At 57.1% G+C, this 19,640-nt stretch overlaps 3 protein-coding genes and 1 long non-coding RNA gene across 4 annotated transcripts in view; 1 reads left to right on the plus strand and 3 right to left on the minus strand.

Moving 5' to 3' along the window:
* The window catches only part of LOC112396344 (small integral membrane protein 24-like), a 3,283-nt gene extending 2,293 nt beyond the window's left edge, over positions 1-990 (minus strand). Inside the window, exons 1-2 of the mRNA XM_024740058.1 lie at positions 294-990; positions 91-202 (exon numbers count right to left, since the gene is read on the minus strand). Coding sequence (XP_024595826.1) covers positions 91-202; positions 294-372 — 191 coding nt within the window. The 5' untranslated portion in view covers positions 373-990. The remainder of the gene's footprint in view (positions 1-90; positions 203-293) is intronic.
* A 135-nt stretch (positions 991-1,125) lies between these two features.
* On the minus strand, positions 1,126-5,885 carry LOC112396343 (small integral membrane protein 24-like). Its single transcript, XM_024740057.1, has 4 exons — positions 4,452-5,885; positions 3,684-3,795; positions 3,364-3,429; positions 1,126-2,229 (listed from the first exon to the last, which is right to left on the minus strand). The coding sequence occupies exons 1-4, from the start codon at positions 4,513-4,515 to the stop codon at positions 2,097-2,099; spliced, it is 375 nt and encodes a 124-aa protein (XP_024595825.1). The 5' UTR covers positions 4,516-5,885; the 3' UTR covers positions 1,126-2,096.
* On the plus strand, positions 2,241-6,151 carry LOC112396345 (uncharacterized). Its single transcript, XR_003002543.1, has 3 exons — positions 2,241-3,209; positions 4,353-4,540; positions 5,948-6,151. It is a non-coding gene; the product is annotated as an uncharacterized LOC112396345 (long non-coding RNA).
* A 4,129-nt stretch (positions 6,152-10,280) lies between these two features.
* Positions 10,281-18,913, minus strand: DOHH (deoxyhypusine hydroxylase). The gene is made up of 5 exons (XM_024740091.1): positions 18,661-18,913; positions 14,294-14,618; positions 12,618-12,694; positions 11,892-12,132; positions 10,281-10,656 (listed from the first exon to the last, which is right to left on the minus strand). The coding sequence occupies exons 2-5, from the start codon at positions 14,565-14,567 to the stop codon at positions 10,337-10,339; spliced, it is 912 nt and encodes a 303-aa protein (XP_024595859.1). The 5' UTR covers positions 14,568-14,618; positions 18,661-18,913; the 3' UTR covers positions 10,281-10,336.
* Between the last annotated feature and the right edge of the window lie 727 nt (positions 18,914-19,640).

The raw sequence follows: 19,640 nt of genomic DNA on the forward strand, positions 1-19,640 counted from the left end.
TTAGGGGGCGGGACTCAGAGAGGGGAGGGGCTTAGAGAGGAGAGATTTAGAGATTTCGGGAAGGAGGGGCTCAGAAAGATGAGGACCTACCTGTCCCAGGGCTCGCTGCACCAGATGGCGTAGACCAAGGTGAGGACAAAGATGAGGAAGAGGGAGGCCAGCGCAGCCCCCAGCCCCACCAGCCACGGCTTCCTCTGGGCCACTGAGGGCGGGAGCAAGGCGGGGTCAGCAGCCTGGACGCCAGCTTGGGACTCTTTTCCCCACCGCACTCCCACTCCCTTCCAAGGCCTTACAGGGTTGGGCCTGAACCAGCCGCGGGACCAGAGCTGCGAGAAGGGAGAATTGGCCGGGGGTCGTCCAGAATCTATCCATCCTTCTCCGTCTGTCCTCTCCCCTGTCCAGCAGGTTCTGGGGTTGCCGCCCCAGCCAGAGGGGGAAGTGGCCTGCGCAGGGCACCCCAGGGCAGGATGTGGCCGGTGCCGCAGGAAGTCGGAGGTGGGGCCCCCTCACTGGGTTCCGGGCACCATGGGGAGGGGCTCAGGGTCCCAAGCGTCCCAGCCCCCGTCTCCCTGAGGCCCATCCTGACCCTGTCACTCCCCACGGCCAGGGACATGGGAGGGGAGGCTCAGGAAAGATGGGGAACTCATTTCCTGAGTGCCTGCTGTGTGCCAGGTCTTGCAATGACTCTTTAGCTCCGGCACCTCCTTCAAGCCTCATACTCTGGCGGTCAGAACTCTTGTCCTCACGTTGCAGAAGAGGAGCCAAGTCGAGGCTCAGAGAGGTCAGGCCACTTCCCATTGGCCACACAGCATCCCAAAAGAACATAGTTCTCCCAGCTAGGAACACCTCCTACCCCAACCCTCTCCCAGCTAGGAACACCCAGCTAGGAACACCTCCTACCCCAACCCTCTCCCATCCTGGGACATGAACCTCCAAATTTGACCTTAGCCAGAGCCTGCACATGCCCCATCCTTTGGGCAGCCTGGGCTTCCATCCCAGCTCTGCCAGCAACAGCCAGGGAGAGCTGGGCCAGTGGCTTCCTTCTTTCTAAGTCTCAGTATTTTCAGCCGGAAAATGAGACTAATTGCAAACTGACCGAGACGGAGACCATAAGGATGCTAGGCATTCAGTGGGAGCACCTATTAGGGAGATTATTACACTTTTTTATTTATGGTTTTTCTGCCCCCTGGTGGACGATCCTGGGATGTTCTCAGACAGAAGCTCCCCGCCTTCTGGACTGGATCCTACCAACCGCAGCTACCTGCTCCACAAGGGAGCCCTAAATGCCAGCCTTTATCAAAGTTCTCATTAGGAAATGGTTAACATCCAGGGCAAGGTCCAGGGCCCGGAGAAAGTGAGGAGAGTGGGGAGGTTGGAAACAGGGAGGATCCCTTTCCAAGATCTCACACGCGGGGGGCACCGCACCTTCCAAGACCCAGTTCCCAGAAATGGAGTCACGTGACCCAAAACCCTGGGTTGGTGCGGGGGAGCAAGGCTTTCCTAGGAGACGGCCCTCGGGGCTCAGGACAGCAGAATCGAGATTGCAGGGGGAGCGCTTAATCTGCCCAGGGTATCTGGGCACCGTGGAGTTTGGTTTCCCACCCTTGCCTGGGCGTTACCCCCAACCCCAAAAGCCGTCTCCTCAAGGGGAAACTAAGTCCCACGGGATGACAGTAGCCCTTCTGAAGGGCTCTTCCCCAAGAGGCAGTCCCTGGCTGATACCAGTCCTGAAGGTGAGTGGGAGGGAGGAGGGCTCTGGCAGATAGATATCAGGCAGAGGGCCAAGAAATCAGGCAATGGGTAGAAGCAGGTGAGGCCATGAAATTGCAGGGGTTGGGGTTTTCTCAGTAACCAGGAGTGCTCTCTAAATGCAAGGAGAATCACCAGGTGGTACAAATCATAACACATATAGACCACATTACGCACAAAGATCCCTCCTTGAGGGGGGAGGGGTGGTCCCAAGCCTCTTCATTCAGGACGCTGTACTCTCAACCCCAGATGGAGTCACTGCAGTGGCTTCAGCTTCAGGTCATTGCTTCTAGGGTGTGGAAGGGGCATCTCTGGGGGGCTGCCTGGAGGCAGCGGCTGAGGAGTCTTCACATGGCCATGTTCTTGACTTGCTCCTGGTCTCTGCGCTCCTCTTTCTCCTCCAGCTCCAGCCCCAAGTTGCTCTCTCCTTCCTTCTTGGCCTTTTTCTCCTTCTCTTTCTTCCCCTTCTTGTCTTCTTTACTGTAGGGACACAAAGGCCTCAGACCACAATAAGAAACAGAGTCACTCCCATTTAACGAACACTTACCTGTGCCAGGTCTTATGATGAGCGCTTTACAGAAAGAATCTTTGCTGAATCTTCAAAACAGCCCTAACAAGGCAGCCTTGTTATTTCCATTTCACAAAGGCAGAAACTAAGGGTCAATTGTCCCATGGAAGGATGGGTGGATGGGAGGAAGGAAGGAAGGAAGGATGGATGGATGGGAGGATGGATGGATGGGTGGATGCATGGATGGATGGGTGGAGGAGGAATGAATAAGGCAGGGAGGAAACTACAAATTAGGAGCACCTGTGGGATCTGGAACCTCCAGCACATCCTGGGAGTAGGAATCACATCTTACTGGGCCTGAGCTGGGTCGCAGACAAAGCACAGTCTGGCCCACGCCTGTCCCTCAGGCATCTTGGGCTCAGCTGAGAATCTCCCAGCCAGGATAGTGTCCTCCCAGCTCCTGAGCTCCTACTTCTGTCCCCAAGCCTTTGCCCAAATTGGGATCTTGCCCTGAAAGAGCCCCCAGCCCTGCCCACATCCCTGAGCCAGGATCATGGGAGACGCTGAGCCCAGGAGAGTTACCCACACCAAATCACACACTTCTGCACAGTCCCTACACAATCCCACACCATGGTCTTGTTCGACAGGTATTTATTAAGGGCGTACTGTGTGCCAGGCCCTGTGCCGGGCCCTGGGGCCAGAGCCAGGACCAAAGCTAAGTTCTGTTCACTTACTGGAAGCCACTATCTAGTGTCGAGAAACCGGTAAATGACTAAGATAATTTCAGCTGATGACACATGCAAAGACAGATGCAGGGTTGTGGTGGAGAGAGTGTCAGGAAGGCTGGTGGTCAAGGTGGGCTTCTGTGAGGAAGAAACATCTGAGCAGGGACTGAAGGAGAGACGGAGCCAGCCAGAAGATATGACGAAAGGTGTACAAAGTAGAACCAACAGTAAGTGCAAAGGCCCTGGGGCAGGAACGTGCTTGAGGTGTTCAAGGACAGAAAGAGGTCATCCGCGCACACCCACCCCTCCCCTCCTCGAGGAGGGGCCTCACGCAGACCCCCTGACACCCACACACATCTACACATGCTCACACGGCAGTACCTCAGGTCCACTTCCTCGTTCAAGTGGGGATCCCTTCTGAATGCAGACCCCTCTTCTTCCTCAGCTCTGCAGAAGAGATGGAGATGGAGGGATGAGGGCGGGTGAAGGGTGGGAAGCGGGGGCAGCCTCAGCCTCAGTCTCCCCCAGGCTGGGGGGACTCCAGGAAGCAAGAGAGGGGGGCTGCATGGCTGTCCTGAGCTGTGGGAGCAGGGGGAGCAGGGAAATGGGGAGACAAGAAAGGGACCAGAGAGGGTCATGAGGTAGGAGGGGGTGCCCAGCGCTTTGGGGAGGAGATGGAGGGTGGGGAAAGGGGCTCCCACCTCTCTTTGGAGCACCAGATACGGTTGGCCAGCATGAGGATGAAGACGATGAACAGGAACCCCACGACAGCAGCCAGGCCCACCAGCCATGGCTTCAGATGACGCTCTGAGGCTGTTAGGAGGTGGGGGCAGAGGAGACTCAGAAATGGGAAAGGTGGGGGGCCCCCGAAAGGACAGGGGGCTAAGGGTGAAGGGGATGCTCAGACAGAGGGGTCTTGGAAAGGGGCTGGGTTTCACAGGTGGTTTTGTTTTTGTTTTTTGACTGCGCCCGGCAGCATGCGGGATCTTAGTTCCCCGACCAGGGATCGAACCCGTGCCCCGTGCCCCCTGCAGTGGAGGCACTGAGTCTTAACCACTGGACCGCCGGGGAAGTCCTTTTAAATTTTTCTTTCTTCTTTTTTTTTTTTCGGCTGCGCTGCAGCCTTTGGGATCTTAGTTCCCTGACCAGGGATTGAACCTGCGTCCCAGGCAGGGAAAGCACCAAGTCCTAACCACTGGACCGCCAGGGAGTTCCCTCAGAGGTGGGTTTTAGAGAAGGGGATGGGGCGCTGAGAGGAGGGGGCGCTCAGGGATGAGGTGGGAGGCCCAGAGGAAGTGGGGGAGTTAGGGAGGCTGCCTCAAAGAGGGGCCTGACCCCATTCCTCTTCTGCCTGCCCACTCCTCTCGGAGGCTTCGGTTTCTCATCAAAGCGGGAGATGGTGAGCCTGTGTCCAAGCCCATCCCCACGACCCATCCTCCCGCCCCTGCCCCAGAGGTTCGGAGCCCTACCCTGCTGGGCGTCGGCTGGCGACAGGAGCAGGGCGCTGAGCAGAAGGGTCTCCAGGGTCCCCATGGCACGGAGGATCCAGCCAGTCCAGGTACGGGAGTGCACAGTCCGGTCAGAGTCAGGGGAGACCCTGCCCAGCCCCTGATAAGGGGGCAGGCAGGTCTGGGGGCGGGGCAGGCCCAGACCAGAGGGCCCCTCCCTTTGCCCCACCTGGTTGGCATCCACCCCCTCTCCCCCGCCTTCCAGGAGGGCAGACTCTGGACCTGGTGTAACGATTAACACGGGAGTCCGGCCCCTCAGCCCTGCACCCCACCCAGGACCGCCAGCCTCAGGGTCCCCCAGGCTCCCCGCCACAGGCGCCAAGCTGAACTGGCCCTGAGCTTCCTTCCCGGCTCAGTGCTTTTACACATCATTACGATTATTTCTCAGCATGCACCATGAAATTTTGCCACCTGCGTTTTACAGAGAAGGCAGGGGGCCCAGGAGCGTCAGGCCGGGCAGAAGCAGCCAGAACTAGATGTAAACGCGGGTCTCTCCCACCACCAGCTTATACTGGCTCCTCTTGGGTCCCCGACCCCTGGGGACCCACAGCCAGCTCCAGGGGGAGCAAACGGGGCAAGAAGGGATGGGCCACCATCTACCTCCAAACCCAGTTGCTGCCGTGTGGCCAGAGAACGGGGCCCCTGGGATAGCTGATGACTCAGATTCCTGGCTCTCCTGCGTGTCAACCTTGATCCCCAGGTTGATTAGATAAGGGGCCCTGCCTGGGTGAATGGGGACCCCACCCCAGCTGCCACGGGACAGCCACAGCCCAAGCACATGGCAGGAAGGCTGGGATGGGGAGGCCTGGTCCTTCTCCAGGCCTGAGACCTCCGTTGGACGCCTGGGGGCTGGGGGAACACCAGCATTATTGCCCAGGCACGTACGGAGTGCCTGTGAATTCCTGGAGCCCCCTCCCTTCCTGAGGTCTGACCACGGTCACTGTGCAGGAGGGTCACTCAGTGGAGCCCAGGATAAGCCCAGTTCGACCAGCCAGGCAGGCACAGGTGAAGCTCCTACTGTGTGCCCCAGCCCGTGCAAAACTCAGGAGTGAAGGAAGCCCTCAGGCTAGTTAGGCAGTCAGGACCCCCAGAGACGGACCCATCCAGCTGCCGAACCAGGAATGAGGTGAGAGGTGGGAGCTGAGAAGGTTCAGAGGTGGAGGAGCCCAGAGGAGCAGGCTTCTGCTTTCCGAGGCAGGTCGCTGGGCCAGCCTCTTTCCGCAAAACGTTCTCTCTACTCTGACCGAGTCATTTCTGGGCTGTGCGCCTCTGTTTTCCCATCTGATAAATGGGTGCAATAAATCGTAGCTTGGAGGATTTAACGAGATAATGTTAATACAAGGAAAGGGGTTGCTTAGCATACAATAGCAGGCACATTCGAAGCTCTAGCTAAGGGTTGGCCACTATTATTGTTGCTATTATTATTTTTAATCTTCTTAGTGTTTTTTGGTTTACAGGTTGCCAAGGGCTTGGTGGAGGCCAGGTGGAGTTAGGCTCTGGGACTATGGGGGAAACCAGAGTGTGGAAATAAATCAGTGTCCAGGGCTTCCCTGGTGGCACAGTGGTCAAGAATCCACCTGCCCATGCAGAGGACTTGGGTTCGAGCCCTGGTCCGGGAAGATCCCACATGCCACGGAGCAACTGAGCCCATGCACCACAACTACTGAGCCTGCACTCTAGAGCCCGCGAGCCACAACTACTGAGCCCACATGCCTAGAGCCCGTGCTCCACAACAGGAGAAGTCACCGCAATGAGAAGAAGCCCGCGCACCGCAACGAAGAGTAGCCCCCGCTCTCCGCAACTAGAGAAAGCCTGCGCACAGCAATGAAGACCCAACACAGCCAAAAATAAATTAAAAATAAAATTAATTAATTTAAAAAAGATCAGTGTCCAGCCACTGGAGTCCACCAGCCAAGAAAGAGAACGTTCTCTGTCAAGACAGCACAGATCAAAGGTGAAAGGGCTCTGATGGGCACAAGTCTGGTTTATACAACCGCCAAAGGGGCTGGAACCGGCTCCTGGGCTAGAGGGCAGGGCCCGGCTCAGCCCAGCTTCCAGAAGGAGCTTCGGGCTGGTGGGTCTTTGAAGGCGATGGAGGGGCGGCGTCAGGGCCGGGCTGGGGCTTCTGCGGGGGCCCCCTCGCCACCCTGAGCGGTGTCCTCGTCAACCCGCCAGGCCAACGCCAGCTGCAGGTCCAGCTCCTCCAGACTTTCGTCCTCGGGGCTCTCGGGCAGCTCCCGGGGGCCATCCTCCTGGTCCGGCTTCGGGCCGAACGCCCAGTCTGAGGCAGGAGGCTGGTGAGGAGCATCCCCAGGCCCGGCCACCCTCTGCCCCCTCCCTGGCAAGGAGAGGCCCTCGGACACCCCCCCACCAAGTGGCCCAGCACTAGCCCAAGCCAGGCTCGTAGCGGGTAGTGGCTCACCGGCCAGGTCGTGGGCGAGGTCCTTGATGAGATGCCCGACAATGGCGTAGGCTACGGCCACCACCACGAACGCAGCCAGAAGCAGGTACAGCGCGTACCTGGGGAGGCGGATGGTGTCCAGTGGCGGTGGGCGGTACTCCTCGTAAAGTGGCGAGGCCGGGCTCCAGCCCTCCATCCCCTCCTCGAGTGCCAGCGCTGGCATGGCAGCCCCCTGGAGCAGGGGCAGCCCGGTGGTGACCCGCCAGGCGGAAGTATTAAGGAGCTTTTGGGTAAGAGGATTTGGGGCTCCCCCACGGCCTCCATCTGCCTGCATGGATCACGTTGCAAATCACTTCCGCCCACTGGCCCCCCCTCCCTCGCTCAGCTCCAACCACGCCAGGTGCTACCCTGCACGTCCATCCCCACCTCAGGGCCTTTGCACAGGATGTCCCCTCTTCTGGGAAAATCCCTGCTCTCATGGAGCTGACGTTCAAGATGGAGAGATAGATTCTGAGAAATGCATAACCTCAGAGTAAATGATATATCGTGTTAAAAAGCAAAGAGTGGTTTGAGGGTACTGTGGGGGGAGACCATGGTCTAGTAGAGCAGCCTCTCACAATAGAGCAGCCAAGGCCATGTTCAGATGACATTTCAGCAGAGACCCAGAGGAGGAAGGGAACCGGCCATGGGAGTACCAAAGGCAAGAGCTTTCCAGGCAGGGGAAACATTCGGGGCAAAGGCCCTGGGGCAGGACCTTGCTGGGCTTGTTGGACGGACCTGACTCAGGTGCTCACGGGCGCCCTCCGGTGGCTTTTCTGGGGAAGACAGACTGGGCTGAGGATGGGAGCCAGGGATGGGGAGGAGGGATTGAGCTGCTCCAGGTGGGCAATAATGATGCTGGACCAGGTGGAGGCAGAGGCTTGGCGGGGCGGGGGGCGGGGTGTCCAGGGGCAGAGCTGGGGTAGATCTTAAACTAATCAAACCCCAATGTTTGCAGGCTGAGCACCTGAAATGATGGCGTTTCCATTTCCTGTGGGAGGAGCCACTTTGGGAGGTAACAAGAGGAATTCTCAGGACAGGCTAAGTTTGGGATGCCTCGGCGATATCTAAGTGGAGATGTCCAAACTGGACCCCGAGCCAAGAGCTCAGAGGAGGCCCCGGGCTGGAGTCAGGACAGTGGGCGTCATTGGGACATAGATGGGGTTCGAGCCCCAAGAGTGGATGAGACCGCCCGGGCGGCGGTGTGGGTGGGGCCGGAGGACTCAGCCCTGGGCCCAGAGGCGGAGTCCCTGAGAATTTCCCAGGAGCAGGGTGGCTGGCCGGGTCAGAGGTTGCTGAGAGGGGGAGGGCGCAGACTGAGATGTGACCACCGTATTTGGACACTGGGAGGTCACCTGTGGTCAAGGACGGTTCTGGGGACAGGAGGGGCGGTCCTAGTTGGTGCAGGTTTGAGAGAGCTGCAAGTCATGGAGTCAGGAAGGGCTGTGGGTGGTGGTGGTTCATGTTTTTAAGAAATTACAGCTTGAAGGGGGGAAAATGGCGGAGGGGGTGGTGGTGGGATGCATTGGGAGATTGGGATTGACATATATACACTAATATGTATAAAATAGATAACTAATAAGAACCTGTTGTATAAAAAATAAATAAAATTCAAAAAAGAAAAGAAATTACAGCCTGTCTATGCTGACGGGCAAAGAGGGAAAACTGGAGAAGGGAGAAATGCTGAAGTGATGGCCGAGTTGGCGAGAGGGGCTGGGGGCCAGGGGATAAATGGGGGAGGGGGCCCGCAGCTAGCGCCCGAGGGTGACGCTGTGAGATAGCAAGAGATCTGTTTGGTCTTCGTCCTGGTTCCTGGCTTGGAGCTCCCAGGACCGTGTAATTTCCTGAGTGATGGGGGAGAGGGGAGCCTCCTTCGTGGTTCATAATCAGCCCCTTTCCACCACGCCTGCGTGTATGCTAATGAGGGCAGGGGCGTGGCAGCTTCGGGATTGGGGCTGGTGGCCAGGGGAATTGACCCTGGGATTAGAGGGATGGAATTTTCAGCCCCACCCCTCAGGGAGAGGAGAGGGGCTGGGGACTGAGTTTATTGCCAATGGCCAGTGATTTGCTAAATCAGGCCCACGTGATGGAACCTCCATAAAAACCCTACAGGAAGGGGCTTGGAGAGCTTCCCAGCAGGTTAAAAGCATCCACCCCAAACTCCACGGGGACGGAAGCTCCTGTGTTTCCGACCCTTCAGACCTTGTGCCTCTTCATCTGGCTGTTCATTTGCCTCGTTTATGATAAACAGGTTAAGTAAAGTGCTTTCCTGATTCTGTGAGCCATTCTTGCAAATCATCAAATGTGAAGAGGGGGTGGTGGGAACCCCAATTCATAACCAGTCTGTCAGAAGTATGGGAGGTCCGGACTTGGGACCTGCATCTGAAGTGGGGGCAGTCCTGCAGGACTGAACCCTGAACCTGGAGGGTCTGCACTGATTCAGGGTAGATAGTGTCAGAGAACTGAATTGAACTGTGGGACGCCCAGCTGACATCCATGCAGAAACAGAGAATTGCTTGGTGTGGAAAATGCATCACATGTAAAATTAGGTTCTCTTGTTAACACCCATTTTATAGAGCGGTAAATGGGCTGCTTGAGACCGCATGAGGAGGCAGTAAGGGAGGTAGGTAGGATGGGCCCAGACTCTTTGTCATACCACTAAACCCCTTCCCCTATGCCCCCAACAGGAGTAGGTGAGGATGAGGTTTGGAGAGGGCCAGGATGCAGGGCTGTTCCCCCTCAACCCCTTTGGGGGGTCTGGCTGGGCAGATTTTACCCCTGGGAACTGATGTGAAACAGGGCCACAGGCTTGTGTCGGTCACAGTGTCTGGGGCAGGGCAGATCCCAGAGCTGAGCTCTCCAAACATCCTGGCCCCCCACACTTAGGATATGTTCCTTTAGAGCAGCCAACCCTCACCCCAGAGGCCCCCCAACACACTCTGACAGTCATCACTTGGCAAAAATAATTTAATAGTCCATTTGGGGAATGTCCCGGGACCTGCTTGTCCCTCCCTGAGCTCCAGCCCAGGCCACCCCACCCAGGGACCACCTGCCCACCCCAAGGACAGCTCTCTGACGCCCCCAGACCCTGCCCAGGCCCGACGGGGACGGGTTCGCCCACAGCACCTTTCCCTGCACCCCCTCATTCCTAGAGAAGCTGGGTCACAGCACCCCAACCCCCCAGAGCACAGCCCTGTCCCCGGACCCCCTAGATACCCCTCCCACGCCAACACTGCAGCCCTGCACTCGGAGTGGCAGAGAAGAGACTTCAGCCTGGCCCCGAGGAGCCTGCAGTCCACCCAGGGGTTCAAGACGCGAAAGCGGCTGGGAGGCAGGGAAGCGAGATGCAATTCATTCCGACATGGTTTATGGGCAGAGTTCTCGAGGGAGACAGCTGGGCGCGGCCCTACGAGGGGGGTGGGCGCAGGCGCTCCAGCCCGTCTGCGTACTGGAAGGCCGACCCCGTCTCATACTCATACATGTCCAGGGCCACCTCGCAGCTCTCCCGCACCACGCGCTCGGGGTCTGCCGCGTGGGCCCGCAGGGCGGCCAGGCAGGCGGGCCGGGCGATGGCCCCTAGGGCCTCCGCGCACTCGTGCCGCACCATGGGGTTCTCGGCGGGTCGCGCCAGGGCCGCCGCCAGCTGGGGCACAGCCGCCTCGTGCTGCAGCTGGCCCAGGACGTAGCCGATCTCGTGGCGGAAGAGGGCACTGCCGCAGTGCAGGCCTGCGGGAGAGAGAGTTGCGGGCTGGGGGAGCCATCGGGACAGGAAGGGACCTGGGGCGGGGCAGTCTGGGGACAGAAGTGTCCAAGAGGGGTGGAAAGAGTTCCCGTCGAGGACACCCCGCCCTGGTGCTCGGAGGGCCAGGAGACACGGGGCAGGAGAAGCAACGAGGGGCCAGCCAGGCATTGGGAACTCCGCCCTCCCTCTGGCCGGACCGGGCGTGGCCTCCTCCTTCCCAGGCCCAGCGTCCCTCTCCGCCTCTCCCTGGACTTCTGTACTCTGCGTTGTCCTCACACCAGCCAGTGCTATTTGCAGGCATGTTGTGCATTTGTGCTTCTGGGTTGCTTCCCACACGACTCCACACACGATAGAGTCTTATCAGTGACACTGGGAGTCCCGGGCCTTTCACCCCACCACAGCCAGACAGGCCATGCTTCTCCTGATGGGGACCCGCGGCTGGACCTGGGAGCGACCTGCCTGCGATCAGATGCCACTTTTCAGGCAGAGCTGGTTTGAAGCAGGCCCGCCAGACTGTGCGGCCCCTGCTCCGAGCATTATCCAGGACAAACCCACCACCCACCCACTCTGTGCTCCCACCCGGCATCCCCTGGGTCCTGGGTCATGGTGATGGCTGGACACTTCCTCTGCCAGACAGGAAGCTCCAGGAGGGCAGAGGGGGGGCTCTGAGTGCTCTGTGGACCAGAAGCAGACCACCTCAGGCAATGGGTGGGGGGTGCCAAGGGACCCCAGGATTCCCCAAGTCCCCCCCCTCCTTTTCAGGTGGGGGAACCACAGCCCCGCAGGCTTGCATGGGGCTCCCTGCAGAGCTGGGATGAAAATGGCACAAGTAAATGATGACAGGGCCTCTGGGGAATTCCCTGGTGGGCCAGCGGTTAAGACTCTGCGCTGCCAATGCAGGGGGCGCAGGTCCGATCCCTAGTTGGGGAACTAAGATCCTGCATGCCTCGCGTGGCCAAAAAAATTTAAAAAACAAAAACAAAAAAAACAGGGCCTCTGGGGATCAAATCCCAACTGCTGCTCGGACCACTGTGTGATCTTGGGCAAGTATCTGTGCCTCTCTGGGCCTAGGCTTCCTCCACAGAGAAGAGGGGGTAATAAGAGGAGTACCTGCCCCGGGATGCAAGTGCCCTGGGACGCTGGGCTGCCCCGTATGACAGATGTGGCCACTGGGCCTCCCCAAGGGGCCCCGACCCTGCCCCCTGGGGCCCCTCCTCACCCTCGGCCAGCGCCAGGGCAGCCTCCTCCCCGCCAGCATCACGCAGGGCGAACATGGCTCGGTATCGGTCGAAGAGCGGCCGGGCCTCATCCAGCAGCGCCACCCGCAGCCGCCCCACATCGCGCTCCTCGGCGGATGGGGCCGGATCCACGGAGAGGTAGGGCCCCTGAGCCACCGGCTCCCCGCTGTGCTGCTGCAGCCACTCCAGCCGCCGGACGGCCAGCTGGCACGTCTCTGCCACCTGCGGGGACAGGGGGGTGGATGTGCCGGGCCCTCCCCCAGCCCCCAGGGCTCCCGGTTTAGCAGGGGTGGAGCCAACAGACACAGGACCAACTGATCTTTCCAGACTGGAGACAAACCAGCAGGGGCTGCTGTGACTAGAGAGTGACCAGGGGCAGAGGGCCAGGAGGGGCTAGCTTGAAGGTGACATCAGAACCAGTGAGAGAGGCGTCAGGTGGAATCAGCCAGTGCAAAGGCCCCAAGGCAGGACGTGCCAGACCCATCAGGGAAGAGCCAACAACAGAGATGACCTGAGGTGGCTGGGCCAGACTACTTGGGGCCTGTGGGCTTGGGATTTTGTCCTAAAGGTGATGACAAACCGTGAGTGGGGCAGTGGTCCTCTCTCGGCATCCCTGGGCCGGGTGGTTACCCTGGCAACCAGGCACAGGGTCTGAGGCCGGTTCCTGGGCGCGAAGCACGGAGGGGGTGGGGGAGGGGCTGCGTTACCTCGATGACAGGGTCGGTGGAGTACTGCTTCAGGATCTCCAGCACCTCTGGGTCCCCAATGGCTCCCAGGGCCTCCCCTGAGAATGGGGCAGAGGGCTCATGTTGATTGGCTGGGAAACGCCCTGAATGCCTCGCGCGCTAACCAGCACCAACGCCTCCTCCGTGATGCCCCTCCCCATTGCTCTGCCTGTATCCTGAGGGCCGCTCCAGCCACTGAGGTTTGGAGCTGGAGCCGGTCCAGTCCTGAAGCTGTGCCAGTTAGAGTCCCTCCCCCAGAAATCAGGCTTTGCTGGAACCAGACTCAGACCCCGCCCCAGCCCGCACCCCCAGAGCTCACGGCCTAGAGGGGAGACACAGACAAGCGTGTCATTACAACTTGGGGACACGGGTGGCAAGGAGCCAAGAACAGTTGGCTGAGTCGAGCCCATCAAGGGGAGCCCTGAAAACCTGGTGGAGGTTTTTAAGTTGTACTGTGGGCAAGGAGGGTCAGCAGACCAGCACCATCCTGCCTCAGGGCCTTTGCAAAGGCTGTGCCCGCTACCTGGAGCACCTTTCCCCAGACATCTACCTAGATAACTCCCTTACTCCACTTAGGTCTTTTAATTGGTAACCACCAATTAAAAATGGCAACACCGGACTTCCCTTGTGGTCCAGTGGTTAAGACTCTGTGCGTCAAATGGTCGGGGAACTGGGATCCCACATGCCCCGTGGCGAGGCCAAAAAAAAAAAAGGCAACACCTCCAGCACCCCCATCCCGCCCATGGCTTTATTTTCCTCCTTAGCACTTACATAGGTGTTTCCACCATAACATGATTGGGTGTTCTACAAAATCACACACTCAAACTAACAGCGCTTATGGGACAAGAGAGGTTTGGGGTCGAACATTCTTTGTAAGGAGAGCTCCAATAGCATCAGTGACTGGGATCTTGAGAGGTCCCCAGGGCAGCCTGGCATAGCTGGAGATCATCATGGAGAATATTAAAAAGGCCCCAAAACAATCAAATGGAAACAATTCCCCCTGCTGGCTATGAGCTCACTGGATACATCAATACAAACACAGCCTCGGCTGCACAGACCCGCCAAGGATGTTTCTATTCCATCTTGTTTGCCATCGGAGTCCCTTGTGAGAACAGGGCCTGGCCCACAGCAAGCAGTCCATAAACACGTCCGGTGGACGAACTGAATGAGTGACCTCAGGGGTTGACCATCCATGGTCAGCATCCAAAGACACCATATGTCTTTGTATGAACGAAGAATGGTTTTTCCATTTTTAAATGGTTTTTGAAAAATCAAAAGGGGACTTCCCTGGTGGTGCAGTGGTTAAGAATCTGCCTACCAATGCAGGGGACACGGGTTCGATCCCTGGTCTGGGAAGATCCCACATGCGACAGAGCAACTAAGCCCGTGAGCCGTTTAAAAAAAAAAAAAAAAAAAGAAAGAAAAAATTCAAAAGGATCACATTTTATGACGCGTAAAGGTGATATGAGATTCAAATCTCAGGGCCCATAAAGTTGGACTGGCTGGCGGCCACACGCCCATCTGTTGTCTGGGGTTCAGGGTGGCTCTTATGCTGCAGTGGCAGAGTTGAGACCCGGGACAGAGATCGTGGGAGGATGCTTATTGCCCACCCCTTCCAGAGCCAGCCTGGTAGAGCCCGCACCCTCACCGCCGCTCACCTGCCTCGTGGCGCACCATGGGCTCCTGGCGGGTGTCACGAAGCACGTCCACCAGCACGGGGATTGCCCGTGAGTCCTGCATCTGACCCAGGCAGTAGGCCAGCTCGTGCTTGAGCAGGGCCGAGTCGTCGCTGAAGGCCCGGCTGATCCAGGAGATGGCTGCTGGACCCCCGAGCCCGCGCAGTGTGAACAACGCCCGGAAGCGGGCCTGCAGGGGCTTCTGGGGGTCCAGCAGCATCTGCCCCAACCCCTCCACCTCCTGCTCCGTTACCATGGTGCTGCCGCTGGGCTTGGGCTAAACAAGGGGACTCGTGGGCTCGAGAACCTGCAGCAGAAAAACAAGAGGCCAGGTGAGAGGCACCCTTCACCGCTCGCTGACTTGTGCGTTTCAGTGTTAGGACCTCGGGGGTGGGGGTGGTTTCCTAACTGCTGACCAGCCTGGCCATCTGGGTTCAAAGCCTGGCTCCGACCCTGCCTACTTGCTGTGTGGCCTTCCCTAAGGTACTTTCCCTCTCTGAGCCTCTGGCCTATACAAGAAGTTCCCTACATACAAACGAGTTCCCGTTCTGAGAGCGTTTCTGTAAGTCCAATTTGTTCATAAGTCCAACAAAGTTAGCCTAGGTACCCAACAAACATAATCGGCTATAGAGTACTGTAATAGGTTTATAATACTTTTCACACAGATAATACACACACACAAAAAAAAACAAAAAAGTAAAGGACGTTGAGAAGTTTCCCTATCTCCTCCATCATTTTTCCACGCTTCTTTGGTATTATCGCAGATTTCACATGTTCCATGATCTTGTCCTTCTTTAGAATTGTTCTGATGGCTGAACGATTCATGTTACAAGAACGAGTGACGTCTACCATCTTTTCGCCTGGCCCCAGTCTCTCAGTTATTGTCACTTTTGTTTCCATCGTTATTGGTTGGCGGTTCTTAGCAGTACCAGCTACATCACCGCTGCTTTTATGCTCGCTTCCGGACATCCTGGGCTTGAAATAAAGATACTGTACTACTGTACCCTATACAGTACTGTACAGTAAAGTCCACAAAAGCACAACCACTTGTAGAGGATGCACGCACGTGACAAGGTACGCCAGACACAGGAACTAACTTACTGGACATGTGAACACACGTCCACATCTTTGAAAGTTCGCAACTTGAAGGTTTGTATGTAGAGGACTTACTGTCCACTGGCAATGACCTCTGCTGGTCTGCTCTCTACACAGCAGCCAGAGGGAATGTGGTAGCTGGTCCCCAAGATGACCCTCAATGACCCCCACCTCCTGGTATCCGTGCCCTGTGTGGCCCCCTCCCACACCAAATAGGGCTGACCTCGGTGAATAACAGGATATGGGAGAAATGGCAGTGTGACTTCTGAGGGTCATAAGGGACACTGTGGCTTCCTCCTTGCTGGCTCTAGCGGAAGCCAGCAGCCATACTGTGAGGAGGTTCAACCAGCCGTATGTAGGGGCCCACGCGGTGGGGAACGAGGCCTCCCACCAACAGCCAGGTGAGAGCAGCTTCTCCAGCCTTCAGATGACGCAGCCCCAGCCAGTGTCTGCACTGCAACATCACAAGAGATGAGAGCCAAAACCACCTGGCTAAACCAGGCCCAGATTTCCCAGAAACTGTGGGAAGTAGTGTTTACTATTCTTTAAAGCTACTAAGTATGGGGTAATTTGTTACAAAGCACAGATAACTGATAAAAGAATCCTTTCAGTATATAAACTGGACCCTGTGACTCCCTCACAAAATCCTCCTATGGGCCTCAAGACTCCAAACTCCTTAACTGTCCCAATGGCCCTGCACGACCTGCCCCCATCACCTCCCCACCATCCCCTCCTCCCTCTCTCCCCCTCACTCACTCTGCTCCACCAACCAGGCTTCCCCACTGTTCCTCCAACACGCCAGGCACAGTTCTGCCCCAGGGTCTCTGCACAGGCTATTCTCGCCCTCAGGAACACTCTTCACCAAATGCCCCCATGCTCACTCTCTCACTTCCTTGGGTCGCAAATGCCACCTCCTCGGGGAAGCCTTCCCTGATCCCGGTCTTGTTCTGCTTTATCTTTCTTTGAAGCAGCTGCCACCACGAGATATCACATTTGATATTTTGGTTTAGCTGCTTATGGTTGGTCTTAACCCTCGTATGAGAACTCTGAAGGCAGGGACTGAGCCTCTCTTAGTCACGGCTGTACTCCCAGCCCACAACGCCTCAGTAAGAACAGTGACCATAATAATAACAGCATCTGACATTTACATAGGATGTGCTATGTGCCACATGCCTGAACTCATTCCATCCTCGCCATAACTCTTTGAGACAAGCACCATGACTGTCACCATTTTACTGGAGAGGACACACAAGCACAAAGAGGTGAATCACTTGCTTAGGAACCGCTGAAGAGTTATAAATCCAGGCAGCCGGTCTCCCGAGTCAAGCTCTAAACCACAAACGCCATGTTGAATAGATGGATTAAGATTAAAGGACGCAGCTGAGGCTGGGCTCCATCCTCCAGACCAGTGACATGCTTCGTGAACCTGACAGCAGGCTGTAGCTCCCAGAGGCGTAAGTAGGGTTGAGCAGGTATAATGGGGGAAGTGCAGCTGCCTGTGCACAGGTGACCATCAAAGGAGGTGACATGCAAAACACTGATCATCACAAACCACAGAAGCCAGGGGTGAGCAAGCTGGCAAGGCATTATGGGCCATCGAGACCCAACTCTTTCTTCTACACAGATGAGCTGTGACCTGGCTGGGGTCACACAGCAAGTCAAGTGCTGACAGCGCCCAGGACTCATGAATCCCGGTCTGTGCAGCGCCTCCCTCAAGACACAAAGGAGAGACACGCACTATTTTGTTCGCGGTTGTATCCCCAAGGCCCAGCACAGTGCCTGTCGCTATGGCAGCAGGCACTCAATAAGTATTGTTGAATGAATTGGGCACCCACTGCCTGCCAGGCATGGTACTGAGTGGTTTATACACAGTATAAATCTGTATCATCTGTAAAATAGGCGTAAAGGGCACATGGACATCACAGAGTTGCTGTGAATGGAATGATGTTCACAGAGCACTTAGTACCCACTGCTGGTACTTAGTAGGCACTTGATAAACCAGAGCTGGTATTAAATATTTCTACAGGGAGGGCCTTCCCTGGTGGCGCAGTGGTTAAGAAGAGTCCACCTGCCAATGCAGGGGACACGGGTTCGATCCCTGGTCTGGGAAGATCCCACATGACGCAGAGCAACTAAGTCCGTGCGCCATAACTACTGAGCCTGCTCTCTAGAGCTCGCGGAACACAACTACTGAGCCCGCGTGCCACAACTACTGAAGCCCACGCGCCTAGAACCTGTTCTCCTCAACAAGAGAAGCCACCGCAGTGAGAAGCCTGCACACCGCGACGAAGAGCAGCCCCCGCTCGCCGCAACTAAAGGAAGCCTGCGCGCAGCAACGAAGACCCAACGCAGCCAAAAATAAATAAATAAATAAATTTATTTTAAAAAAAATCTCCACAGGGAGCCCAACACCCACCTCTATACGCAGGAGGACAAGTAAGGGGGTACATCTGGTAGCCCGCTACCCATATATTAGGCCCATTTTTCAGTGGGAAGGGGAACAGGGGTATGGACATGGGGTGGAGGTGCAGCCCCCAACCAAGGCAGAATCTGGGAATCCGCCCCCTTGAGAATTTTCTAAACCAAGAATTCCCAAGAAAAGGATCCCCGATAGGGCTTCCCTGGTGGCGCAGTGGTTGAGAGTCCGCCTGCCGATGCAGGGGACACGGGTTCGTGCCCCGGTCCGGGAAGATCCCACATGCCGCGGAGCGGCTGGGCCCGTGAGCCGTGGCCGCTGAGCCTGCGCGTCCGGAGCCTGTGCTCCGCCACGGGAGAGGCCACAACAGTGAGAGGCCCGCGTACCGCAAAAAAAAAAAAAAGATCTCCGATAACTAGACGCGCCCCTCAGAGAGGGGTCGCCCCGACACGGCATACCTCGGGGCTGCCGGCAGGATCCCCCAGCGACGACCAGCTCCCCAACGCTCCTTGGAAGAGACTCCCAGGAACTGGGTGTCTCTAGCTCTGTTTATGTGGATCCCCCAGTACTGGATCCCTCACAGGTTGGTTCTCCCAGAACCCCAAGAAAGGGGTTGCCCAACATGGGACCCACGCCCCACGTGCTGACTCTTTAGTGAAGAGATCCCCGGAGGCAGAGTGTCCAGAATTTATGGGGAAGAGCTGCCGGGACCTGTCAGAAGGAAGCCCTTCGATCCCCCCAGCCAAAGAATCCCAGAGCCGGGACCCCCAACGAGGCGTCCTCCACGTTTCCCCCGCCGCCGGAACGCCCCAGCGAGCTCCCGGATCAGAGGACCTACCGGACCGGCCTGTTCCCGCCGCTGCCACCACCCGCGACGCTCCTAAAGCGCTCTGGGGGCCGCCATCTTGCCGCCCACGTGACAGAGCCGGACGGTACCAACGCAGCACCGAGGGGGAAATGTAGTCAAAGGCTCCGCAGCTTGAGGAGGCCCGGAAGCGCGAGTTAGCATCGGTGCCATAGCTCACAATCACACACCAGGCGGAGTCTATGGCATTTCTCAGGGAAAGGGAAGGGCAACTTCCATCCTTTCCCTGTAAGAGATTTTCTCCGGCCTCCCCAGCCGGTACGACGAGTGGAAATGGTTTGTGCCGATTCAGCCCGGAGGTGGGGCCGCCTAGCGATACAGCATGCGTAGTGTCTCTGGGGCGCGGTAAGTTTCAGGGGCGCGGCCAATGGACTCGCGTGGCTAGACGCGAGATTGGGAGGGATGAAAACAAGGACTTGATCCAGTCGTTCATTTATTCATTCATTTAACACATAGTTTATGGGCGCTGAGGACAAGACGGCCCGCAGCCCTTACCCTTATCAACCTCACAGTCTGGTTGTCTGAAGGAGACAAACAGTAATAGGATAAGTAAAAATACATATTAGGTGGTGACAGGCTAAGGAGGAAACAATAATCACGTTGGTGCGTGTATGGGGTGGGCAGTTTTAGGAAGGACTTGGCTTTACTCTGACAAAATGAGAAACCACTGGAGTGTCGTAATCAGGGAAATGGCATACTCTGTTAACAGGATCATTCAGGCTGGTGAGTAGAAAACAGACAGGAGGGACGGTGAAGGGAGAGAGAAGTATTCACATTCTGGATTAATTCTGAAGGTGGAGCAAACAGGATTTGTGGCTGGATTGGACATGGCATTTGGAAGAAAGAGTTATGTTAAGGCTAAGTACAAGGTTTTTGACACGTAGGAAGGATGGAGCAACCATGAACCATTAGCCTCCCCATCCTAGACATCCAGGGTCCTGTTAACTCTGCCT

This window comes from Neophocaena asiaeorientalis, unplaced genomic scaffold (genome assembly GCF_003031525.2).
Source record: "Neophocaena asiaeorientalis asiaeorientalis breed wild unplaced genomic scaffold, Neophocaena_asiaeorientalis_V1.1 scaffold469, whole genome shotgun sequence".
NCBI lineage: Eukaryota > Metazoa > Chordata > Mammalia > Artiodactyla > Phocoenidae > Neophocaena > Neophocaena asiaeorientalis.